Source organism: Terrapene carolina, unplaced genomic scaffold (assembly GCF_002925995.2).
Source record: "Terrapene carolina triunguis isolate 2854851 unplaced genomic scaffold, T_m_triunguis-2.0 Scaffold23, whole genome shotgun sequence".
In the NCBI taxonomy this organism is placed as follows: Eukaryota; Metazoa; Chordata; order Testudines; family Emydidae; genus Terrapene; species Terrapene triunguis.
Window position 1 is genome coordinate 20,856,541 of NW_020664374.1, and position 12,228 is coordinate 20,868,768.

The 12,228-nt window shown below is 43.2% G+C and overlaps 1 protein-coding gene across 5 annotated transcripts in view; it reads right to left on the reverse strand.

Moving 5' to 3' along the window:
- LOC113406245 (small muscular protein-like) overlaps nucleotides 1-12,228 on the reverse strand; it is a 59,935-nt gene that overhangs the window by 41,361 nt on the left and 6,346 nt on the right. For all 5 annotated transcript variants that reach the window (XM_026649852.2, XM_026649861.2, XM_026649858.2 and 2 more), the window contains exons 3-4: nucleotides 8,889-8,975; nucleotides 1,835-1,988 (exon numbers count right to left, since the gene is read on the reverse strand). In XM_026649852.2, the coding sequence (XP_026505637.1) occupies nucleotides 1,848-1,988; nucleotides 8,889-8,975 (228 nt within the window). In that variant the 3' untranslated portion in view covers nucleotides 1,835-1,847. The remainder of the gene's footprint in view (nucleotides 1-1,834; nucleotides 1,989-8,888; nucleotides 8,976-12,228) is intronic.

Below are 12,228 nucleotides of genomic sequence, written 5' to 3' on the forward strand. Positions count from 1 at the left end.
GTGATACAGCACCATATAGCATCCTCACCTCCTAATGGAAGCTCCCTGGGCTGGTATATAAAAGCTCCTACATCCCTTTATAAGGCATTCCTTAATCCCTTCACTTTCTTTGAGCTACCTGACTCAGCAGCACCCCCATTCATGTCACTCTCCGAACCTGAGAAGCAATAAAAACATGAGAAGACGGGTCGGGGAAGAAGGGAATACAATTGGAATGGCAAGTTATTTTGCTGTATGATGATCTAACAGCTTTAAAGATTTAATTTAGTTGGGTATCCATCCATGTAGTAATGTATTTTCTTATATTGCACTTCAGGGCATGTGATAAACATCATTGCCAGATCCCCAGTAGACTAATTATAAGACAACAATTTTCAAACACTAAGAATAACAGTCATCTGAAACTAAATCTGGGGTTAAATTTAGGTCTGAATATCTCTCATAGAGGGAGGAAACTTTAAAGCTCTGCATTAAAAATTCATATTTCTCTGGGCACTGCTTTAATATGATGACTACAATATTACATTTTACAAAAAGGTTAATTTGCCTTTCCCCAGGTTTCCTAAGGAGAAAGCCTCTATTGTTGTTACTTGCAAATCACAGGAGCATTTTGCCACAGCAGGCGAAACACAAACTATTAAAGGGGTTTTTTGTTTGTTTTGGGTTTTTTTGTAAATTGACACATTTATGTTGTACACAAAAACAAATAAATGTTACAATGTGTTTTGGGCCAAATCACTTTGATTGCACATCATATTCTTCCAGGCCCTGGATACTCTTCAGTTCTGCAGTTACAGAATCCTCCTGCATTACGTTTTATATTACTTTGTTCTTCTTTTATTTGACTAGGCAGAAGATTCCAGATGCCACTCTTTTATTTCACTTACAGCTCCTCTGCCCTTTCTCCAGGACACAAAGGACTTGTTTCAATAGAAGTAATTGGCAAATGTACTGTTCTGTTAGATACTATGTGACCCAAATCACTTTTGCTATTTTTAGCCAGGTTCAGTTGCCCCCATCCCTGTAGAACTGAACCCTCATTGTTACTGCCTGATGCACCTTTACAGATTCAGGCTTTTGAAGGAAGTCAGCCAATGCTGTTTTTAATAGAGATGAAGGTTTCTTGCTTTAGGACTCAAGTCTAAAAATAGCCAGAACGTAAGACAACAGAGGCCGAGATTTAGAAAGATTTACAAGACTTGTTCAAAATCAGGTGAAAATAATTTTAAAATCAATGTTTTTGCTATGTTGATGAATTTTTCTTTTTAAAAGCTTTGCTACTGATCATAGACAAACTCCTAATTGTGAGAGAGTGTGTGTGTATGTGTTTGCACACGTGTGTACATATATCTCTTGGAATTACAAAAATAAAATAAGTATAAATGTTTACCTAAAGGAGGTAGTACTTCCTGACCTAGTTGTTCTGCATTACAATTAACTTCTTTATAGTTTATGTACATAAAAATAAGTTCTATATTCTGCCACTTGTTCTGCACAAACAGGGGTGTGCATGATTGTAAGACAAGAACTTGGCATTATTAAGCCGACTGTAATATTCATAATAGCAGAGTTTTTTTTGTTAGTGAGGCTGGTACATGCCAAAAATGATCAGATGCAAACTCTCAGGTGCTCTGCTACAAGATTTGAGTTGTAAATGCTGTAGAATTCCAGGGACCATGAATGTCTATTCATGAAGCAGACTCTCTCTTTCAAATTTAGGGCCTGTTCCACAGTCTACTGAAGTCAATGGAAAGACTCCCATTGACATAAATGGGCTTTGGATCTGCCTGTCGTTCCTAATTAGCCACAGCAAAGGAAGATCTCTTTTACTCACCTGTTCTTTTCTACTACTGGTCAGCTCTGGGGACAAATTTCAGCTCACTCTTTATATTCTGGATCTCTGATAAGTTGACAGCAGGGCCTGGAAGTTTCTTGGCTCCTGGGAGCTGCTTCTTCTCCTTCTCCTCCTCTGTAGAAGCAGGAACGCTCTGTGCAAAGGGAAAATAGTCACCTTACGATAACTGTACAAATCTCTTGAGCATAAACAGAGGTCAGTTAATTGGGAAATGTGAAAAGGTTTTTTTGATGCTAAATGTAAGCTACTGAGAAAACTAATATTCTACACCTGTGATTTTTAACCCTCGGCAACTCCCGAGTCTCTGAAGAGCAGAGCTGTGATGGTAGCTCATGGGCACTAAGGGCCTGATCCAAAGCCTATTAAAGTCAATGGAAGTTTTTCCATTGACTTCAGTGAGCTTTGGATCAGGCCCTGTGGAAGAGATGGATTTTGAAATATTTGTGACACAGCCTAGTGGGGAATCTTTAAAATTAAGACCAAGACCTGGGTCTGGAATCAAACAGGGAGCTAATGTAGTGTGTTGGAACATTGGGGGTGAGGATGGGGTATGTTCTTGTCATCTGTGTTAGTTATAAGATGGCCTACCACATGCTGTATTATCAGCAGCTTCTTCATGGTCTTCCATTGACAACCCTTATTTGTCGTACAATGCCATGACTGAAGCTGGAGGTGATAAATCAATGTGGCTGGTCCAGCTATGACTGGAAGGGATGCATTTCTGGCTTCTAACACTATGTGGAGTAGTGCTGGGTGAACTTTTCTACATACAACTTTTTTTTCCCTCAGCAAAAAGTGCACATTCGGTGATACCAAATACCTTCTTGAGTCCATGTTGATTTTGATGGATTTTCCATTTTGAAAAAAAAAAAAAAAAAGTTCAGAAAAAATCAAAACAGTTTTGAAATTTTCTAAATGAAATGTTTTGATATTTCAGTCTGAAACAACTTTTCCTTTCAAAATGTCCTTTAATTTTGTTTTTAAAAATTCAAAGTTATTTAAAAATGCTCAAAATCACAAGGAAAAATTTCATTTTTTTTTTAAATGAAATGCTTTGTTTGATCCAAACCCATTTTTTTCTTTTCTAAATTGCCAACGAACAAAAAAAACCTGTTTTTCACCCAACTCTAATTCCGATGTCCAGAAGTAGTGAAACATTCAGAACAAGCCCAGAACTGTGTATTACCTTGTTGTATCAATTGGTGGGTAGATGCCCTCAAAAGATGGTGAAGTCATGGTTTTGGCCAAGTCTTCAGAATGTTTCTTTCTGCCCAATTACATCATCCTGTCTTTCTTGGATTTAGGTTTCAGTCAAGCTAGTCTTAATACAAGTACAAGACAGCTGGTGACAGCTTCTCTCTGTGAGAAGGAGATGTCAAGCCAGGTGCCATCTGTGCAATGCTGTTACTGAAGACAGCCTAATTCTTCCCCTCTCGTCCTCCCCATCCCTAATTTCTACTGTTTCCTTGATATTAAGACTGGAAAGGACCATTTATTATTATTATTAATAGTAGTAATTTAACGTTTATACTGTGGCAGTGCCTACAGTCTACAACCGGGACATTTCATCTCCATTGAGCTGATGCGTGGGAAGGTAGTTTTCCAGCAAGGAGGTTAAGATTTTTCCAGCCTAGGTTCTATATCAGGATTTCTCAAACTTGTTTTGCTGGAACCCCCTTTGAAAATATTTCAGGCTCTTGTGACCCCCCTCCCCACAAAAGTAACGACACCCTCCTATACCATACCACTATTACTTCTGTGCTGCTGCTGGCAGCGGCACTGCCTTCAGACCTGGACACCCAGCTCTGAAGGCAGCGCTGCCACCAGCAACAGCACAGAAGTAAGGGTGGCATGATATGGTATTGCCACTTACTTCTGCACTGCTGCTGGCGGCAGCACTGTCTTCAGAACTGGGTGCCTGGTTAACAGCCGCCCTCTCTGGTTGCCCAGCTCTGAAGGTAGCACAGAAGTAAGGGTGACAATACCGTGACCCTCCTGCAATAGGCTTGTTGACCCCCTTTTGGGTCGAGTTTGAGACACACTGTTCTATATGATTACAATATCAATCAATAGTGGTTGGAGCTGAATGAATAGTTTTTCAGCAAATAGCTTGATTAATTTATCCTCTCTTTTTTTAGTCAAGGAATATCCACTAGGGGATCATGATTTCATTAAATTAATGTATTAGGTGGATTTAGTTGACATTCTTTTTTGTTTGTTTGTTCAGTGAGATTTTCTCTCTGTGGATTGACTTTGCTCTTGATATTCAAAATTCAAAACTGGTTGGTTGTGATTGGTTCTGTAAGTCATATAGTATTATTTCGAGTCATTGATTGACCAAATATAGCTCCAGGAGGAAGAGGTTTCAGAGGGGTAGCTGTGTTAGTCTGGAAGTGAAGAAACAGATTGACAGAGCCAGAAGGGTACCCAGAACTCACCTACTATAGGACAGGCCCAACAAAAAAAGTAACAGAACATCACTAGCCATCACCTACAGCCCCCAACTAAACCTCTCCAGAGCATCATCAAGGATCTACAACCTATCCTCAAGGACAATCCCTCACTCTCACAGACCCTGGGAGACAGGCCAGTCCTCGCTTACAGACAGCCCCCCAACCTGAAGCAAATACTCACCAGCAACTACACACCACACAACAGAAACACTAACCCAGGAACCAACCCCTGCAACAAACCCTGTTGCCAACTCTGTCCGCATATCTATTCAAGGGATACCATCATAGGACCCAGCCACATCAGCCACACCATCAAGGGCTCATTCACCTGCACATCTACCAATGTGATATATGCCATCATGTGCCAGCCAGGGGCGGCTCTAGGCACCAGCAAAGCAAGCAGGTGCTTGGGGCAGCCCATTTGCAGGGGCGGCAGGGATCCAGCATGGGAGCTAAGAACCAACAGGGGGCCCTGGGAGCTGTAGTTCCTTGGTTAGCTCCCTGCCTATAGAGCCAGCCCTGGAGCAGGGAAAGAACTACATTTCCCAGCATTCCCTTGGCCACTACCAACAGGAAAGAGGGGGAGGGAGTGAGGAAGCTGAGACCTCATGCTGCAGCCTGCTGTGAATGGAGAGCTGGACTGGGAAGTGTAGGGATACCATATTTTAACATTCAAAAAATAGGACACTTCACGGGGAGGGAGGGTAGCCCCACCCTGTCACCATCCACTCCCTCCGACTGCCCCCCACAGAAACCCCAACCCATCCAACCCCCCCTGCTCCCTGTCCCCTGATCACACCCTCCCAGGACCCCTGCCCCAACTGCCCCCCAGGACCCCACCCCCTAATCTAAGCCCCACTGATCCTTGTCCCCAACTGCCCCCTCCTGGAACCCCACCCCCTACCTGTCCCTGACAAACCCCTGGGACTCCCATGCCTATCCAACTGCTGCCTGTCCCCTGACTGCCCCCCCGAACCCCTGCCCCCCCCACCCCCCCCCTTCTCCCTGCCCCTGACTGCCCCCCCGAACCTCCGCCCCATCCAACCCCCCTGCTCCCTGTCCCTTGACTGCCCCCCTGGATCCCCCTACCCCTTCTCCAACCCACCAGCCCCCTTACTGTGCTACTCAGACCAGCGTATCTGGCTTCGCGCAGCGCCAGACACGCTGCTGCATACATGCTGCCATGCTCCCCCGCGGAGCCCTCCCCCCCCCCCAGCACCTGTCTTCCAGATTTGAACACCTCAAAATTCAGTAGTGCTCAAGCTCAGTTTGGGCAGCTGTTACTTCATTTCTCCCAAATCAGGGCTGGGGCGGCAGGGGGGTGCAGGTCGGGGGGGAGGAGAGCCCAGGGCTGAGGCAGCATGGGGGTGCGGGTGGTGGGGGAGAGCCCAGGGCTGGGGCGGCAGGGGGGTGCGGTGAGGAGCCCAGGGCTGGGATGGGGGGCAGCCAAAAATTTTTTTGCTTGGGGCAGCAAAAAACCTAGAGCCGGCCCTGGTGCCAGCAATGCTCCTCTCTGCCATATACATTGGCCAAACCAGACAGTCTCTACGCAAAAGAATAAATGGACACAAATCAGACATCAAGAATTGTAACATTCAAAAACCAGTAGGAGAGCACTTCAATTTCCCTGGACACTCAATAACAGACTTAAAAGTCGCCATTCTTCAACAAAAAAAACTTCAAAAACAGACTTAAACGAGAAACTGCAGAACTGGAATTAATTTGCAAACTTGACACCATCAAATTAGGCCTGAATAAAGACTGGAAGTGGCTGGGTCACTACAAAAAATAATTTTCTCTCTGTTAATACTCAGACCTTCTTGTCAACTGCTGGGAATGGGCCACATCCACTTTGATTGAATTGGCCTCGTTAGCACTGACCCCCTCCATTTGGTAAGGCAACTTCCATCTTTTCATATGCTGTATATTTATACCTGCTTACTGTATTTTCCACTCCATGCATCCGATGAAGTGGGTTATATCCCACAAAAGCTTATGCCCAAATAAATGTGTTAGTCTCTAAGGTGCCACAAGGACTCCTCATTGTTTTTCTGGGAGCAAGAGTGAATCTACTAAGGCTTCAATTTCTCAGGGAGAAGCAGCAGATCAACAGAGAATTGTAGAAAAATTTTAACTCCTGTCTTTCTGGGCCACAAGGGCTTTTCATGAGGCATCATCTATAGGAAATTTAGGCTACTATAAGTTTGATTGGCTTGAAAAATTTGTATTTAATTTTGTATCATCTAATTCATGCAAAATAACTTACATGTGCATACATGTTACTAATGATGCGATCAGATGTTTATCTGTCTTGTTTTATTGCCTAAGAGCCAGAGTATTGGTGAAAGGTTTATTCCAGTATTCCATTCCGGTTAAAATATATCATTTCTCGTAGAAATACTTGTGCATACTTACTGCAAATGTGGGAGCTAGTACAAGTAAATCTACTACTCTTTGGGAAACAGAATGCTCATGGGGCACAAACATAACAAACTAGAGTGAATATCACAAAAAATTGATCACAGTATAAATCCAACTCTAATTCTGACTTCATTTAAGCACCATACAAAGTATACTGTACTACAGTAAGAATATGTGTTGGCTTTTTTCATATTTATTACTACTATTATATATTTTTTCTGTTGTGGTAATGGGTAAGGACCACAATCAGGAATCAGGACCACATTGTACTAGACACTGAACAGTGTCCAGGTGACCTCACAATCTGGGATTAAGGCAAGTAGAATAAGCAAATTAATGGAGAAAGAGAGGCAGGGAGGCGGCAGAAGGTCTCAGCAGTCACAGATGGTTACCAGACAGTATTGTTTTCTTGCATAGTTTCATTGCCTGATAACTTGAATAAGCAGAAAAGAATAAAGGCCTGGGATGCACTACAATTCGAGATCTGTAGAGGACCTGTTTAAAAATGATTGCTGCCTAAATCAGTTACAACACAGTTCTATTTTGTAGTGCTGTGTTGTAACTGACTTAGGCAGCAATCATTTTGGCCTTTGGGACCGTGCAACGTTTGGAGATGTTCCATTCTATACATTATTTTTAGGGTTACTTTTTAATCTTAGATGTGTGGCATTCATAACTACTTACCTCAAATTATCCCCAACTATGTGTGCAATGTGCACTTTGCAGCTGAGATTAGAACTTGGTCTCTAACTTTATCAAAGGAAGTCTAAAGAGTCAATAAGATGCCTGATGGTGCTAAGACTATGGAAGCAAATATCTAGGTGAAGAGACAGTGTTCTTTTTGAAATTCCCATGTCCTCCCACTCAATTTGCTTGCAACATGCCCTTTCACTCAATTTTTTTCACATACAAAACCTACAAGGTTTTCAACCCATTGAATGTGACACATATCTTCCTTGCCAGGTTCTCAAAATATAGCCCATAATGTTCAGAACTGTTTAGAAAAAGATAGATTTGTCTCGAATGGCCTTAAAGATAGAACCATGGATTGTACTGCAAAAGCTAAATAAACAGGAAAAACTGAAAAGACAAATCCACTGGGAACATTTATGTTCCACTGCTACTACAAGGTCTAATTCAGCAGCCTTTACTCATGTGAATAGTCCCATTGGTTTGGGGAAGTAAAGGCTACAGGATCAGAACAGAAACCTTAATTCTATAGTTCCTGTTTCATATATAATATACACATAATTGAAGAGCAAAGCTATAATTCAATCATCCAACTAAATCAAACAGTGCTTGCCATTTATCTTATTTCTCAAATACTATCAACCCTCGTGCATGCGTTATTAGTTTCTTTTTAACATCTTTTGCATTCCTTCAAAATATAATTACTAAATAGAAAATATGTTTTAATTTTTTTTCAGAAGAAAAAAACATCTGTGCTTGCAAGGTCACTTTATACGTTTTCTTTCCAAAATGCCTTCTTCAAAAATAAGTTAGATCAGTTTTTTTCCCCAAAATGACTTTATAAACAGAGCATCATTACTGAAAAGTATATAAGAGAATTTAGCAAAATAACCTCTTCTGTTTTGATTAACAATGAAACTGATAAGAGGGGAGGAAAGAATTAGCCGTAAGTAAGAAAATTATCAGTCTGAAGTGTCTATAGTAGCTGGGGGAAAAGGCTGATAATTTGTCCAAAAATATTCTAAATATTCCCTTTTAGGGATAGATCATTAGTGTCCCTCGAGTAGCCTGGGATGTCACAATCCCCCTCTGGGTCTCCCCATTGCCCCAGTCAGGAGGAAACTATGCTAGGGCTATACCCAGTGCAATATACACTCCCCAAAGTGCTGGTTTGCTTTCCCATCATTGCCCTCCCCTCACCTGTCACTGCTGATGCCAGTCTCTTAACTAAGTGGGACCACATACCCCGGTACTTGTTTATATTACCATGTATGTTTTGGCTTCAAAAATAACACCAAGTATATCAACTGTATTCAATAGTCAGTGGTTGATTTCCAATTGGGATTGGTATACGGATGCCTGTGATAACTAGGATTGGCATTTCGTACTGTAGCCTAGATAAAGTGGCTTGCATAGCACATAAACTGCAGAGATTCTCCTGCATTAAATGTTAATATTATTTTTCTTACCTCCTCCACTTCAGGCGTAAATTCTTTTCTTTTGGGAGGATGCCCTGCTCCAGGTCGAAATGCTCCCATTGGGATGTTGATATTAGCCTGTCAGAAGGAAACCATGATGGATTCACCACACCAAAAAAAAAGTCTAAATGCAATGAAATTACAGACAAAGATGCAATTGCAGAAAAAAAAAATGGGTCACCATAGTGAATTTCTCTGTGTGTTTTATATTTGTAGCCACTGCAGTGTTTTTACAGAGCTGGTGCTGGAGTGATGGCTCTCAAACCCTTTCATACAGTGGGCCGCTTATGAAGATAAAGATCCTCTTGCTGGCTGTCTCCACCAGGCTTCCAGCTCCTGATCCTGCTCCTTGCCTGTGGCAACTATAGTGATTAGTTACCTAAAAGCTTAATATTAAGATGGTACTAAAGAGACAAATGGAAATAATCACAGTATGGCAGCTTGGACGTTCCCCACAGCCACCATCCTTTTGAAGCTCTGCTACTTATTTCCTCCCCCGTGCATACAGTATTAATATATTTATAAGTAGTTAGCTCCCTGTATTGCCTGCAGACCCACCGCTTTAAGTTTTCTGGGTTACTTTGCAGTTTGGTTTTGTTCACCTGTACATTTGCTACCCTTCCAATTTTGGTGTTACCCACAAATTTGATTGAGACTGGATTTACACCAACAGAATGCTATTACAAAGAGATGGAGTAGATTCATACAGTGCTTAAAGGTGACTGTTTTTTCAGTTTTTTAATTAACTTGGTCAAAAAGCCGCTGGATTTTCATGGACAGGATATCTAGGCTCAGTCGAGCTCTGGAGTGCAGCCGGTATGGGGACTCAGAGGTGGCATCTCTGCTGTTTGCAGATAGTGTTGTCCTTCTTACTTCTTCAGACTGCGATTCCATGCACTCAAACGTTTCTCTGCAGAGTGTGAAGCGGCTGGGATGAGAATCTGCACCTCCAAATCAGCGGTCATGGTCCTCTCCAGAAGAAAGTGGACTGTTCTCTCCAGGTGAGGGGGGAGCACCTTCCCTTAGTGGATGAGTTCAAGTATCAAGGGGTCTTGTTCATGAGTGATGGCAAGCAGGAGCGGGAGATTGCCCGGAGGATTGGTGCGGTGGCAGCAGTGATGCGAGTGCTATACCGATCCGTGTTGGTGAAGTGGGAGCTGAGTTCTCAGACGAAGCTCTCGATTTACAGGTCGCTCTACATCCCCATCCTCACCTATGGTCATGATCTTTGGGTGATGACCAAAAGGACGAGATCGCAGGTACAAGTGGTGGAAATGAGGTTTCTCCTCAGGGTGGCTGGGCTTACTCTCCGAGACAGGGTGAGGAGCTCGGCGATTTGGAAGCGCCTTGGAGTAGAGCCACTGCTTCTCCAGATCAAGAGGAGTCAATTGAGGTGGTTTTGGCACCTGATAAGGATGCCCCCTGGGAGCCTTTTGTTGGAAATCTACTGAGCACGCCCCACTGGGCGGAGGCCCCAAGGCCGACCCAGGACACACGGGAGGGATTATATCTCCCAGCTGGCCTGGGAACGCTGGGGAATCTCCCAGGAGGAGCTGAAATCTGTTGCAGAGGAAAAGGAGGTCTGATCCTCCCTACTCTCCATGCTGCCGCTGCGACCCTCACTAGGAAAAGCAGCATAAAGGAAGAAAAAGAAGAAGAAGAAAAGCCGCTGGACATCCTAAAAATCCTGGCATGGGCCACAGCTAGTAGGAAGGATATCTGCTTGATAGCTGATGGATTTGTCACCTTGTGTCAGAAGCAGATCTACAGACTTCATGAAAGTTTTAGAGCGATGAAAGCACAATAGTATTTGTAGTAAAATGCATACTGTAGTGTGGATCCAGTTTAATTAGCACATGAAGTAATTAGATCTGGTACCCCAAGCACCTTTCTGGGTTCAAATAGGTTGGAGTGCTCAGGGAAGTTCACTAGTAGGTTCAATTCTACTGTAAATAAAATCAATGGCAAAAAAACCCTACATTGGCTGCAATGAGAGCAAGTTCTATGTCTATCTGAGGTACTGATAGCGTATGACTACACTGCAATTAAAAACCTGTGGCTGGTCCATGCCAGTTGACTCAGGCTCGCAGGGCTCAGGCTAAGGGGCTGTTTACTTGCTCTGTAGACATTCAGGCTCAGACTGGAGCTTGGGCTCTATGGGTATGTCTACACTACAGGATTAATCCGAATTTAGATAATTCGAATTTGGGAAACAGGTTGTATAAATTCGATTGTGCGCGGCCACACTAAGCACCTTAATTCGGTTTTAAACCACATTAATTCGGTGGTGTGCGGCCACACTACCCCATTAACTTAAACACAGTAATTCGGTGGTGTGCGTCCACACTAACCCTAATTCGAATTAACAAAATCGATTTAGGCTCTACTCCGTTCGTCGAGGTGGAGTACAGAAATCGATTTAAAGGGCCCTTTAATTCGAATTAACTGGCTCTGTAGTGTGGACGGGTAAAGGGTTAATTCGGATTAACGCTGCTAAATCCGAATTAATCCCGTAGTGTAGACCAGGCCTATGACTCTGCAAGGTGGGAGGGTCCCAGAGCTCAGGCTGCAACCCCAGCCCAAATGCTACACTGCAATTAAACAGCAGCTTAGCCTGAGCTCCACGAGCCCGAGTCAGCTGGCACAAATCAGTTATGGGTGTCTAATTACATTGTAGACATACCCATATAGCCCCCAGGACCATCTCAGCATCTTACAATCTTTAATGTATTTAACTTCACAGTACCCCTGTGAGGAAGGCAAGTGCTCTTTGCCTCAGTTCTCCATCCATAAAATGGGGATCTGAGGCAAAGAGAGACTAAGTGACTTGCCCGAGGCCACATAGGAAGCCTGTGGCAGAACAGGTCTCTAATTCCATGCTTGCTTTCCAACACTGGATCCCCATTCCTCTCATGTGCTTTGGAAAGTATGTTGCTATAATTACCTTAAGCAGTTAGGCCACCAGTTGGTCAGTTACACTTAATAGTGTTTGAATTGTCATTCATGGGTCAAATTCACCCTGCTGGTAAAGGGAATGGCAAATTTTACTTCTTTGCCTTAGACCTGTGCCTTTGCGCCCCAGGAAGGATTCATCTACCTGGGAGGGTAGGCAGAGTTTCTATTGCTTCCTCCTCTTGTGGGCTTTTCCAGTCAGGGATCTTACTATTTCATCAACCGTTCCAAAGGATTTTCACTAGTGGAGGAAGCCAAATCCGCACAAACCCCTGGCCACTTTAACTGACCTTTCTATGGCCAGTGCTTCTCCCTGTTGGAATCAATGGAGGTACTCTAGAGTTATGCCAGTGCAACTGAGTTCAGAGTCTGATCTGTT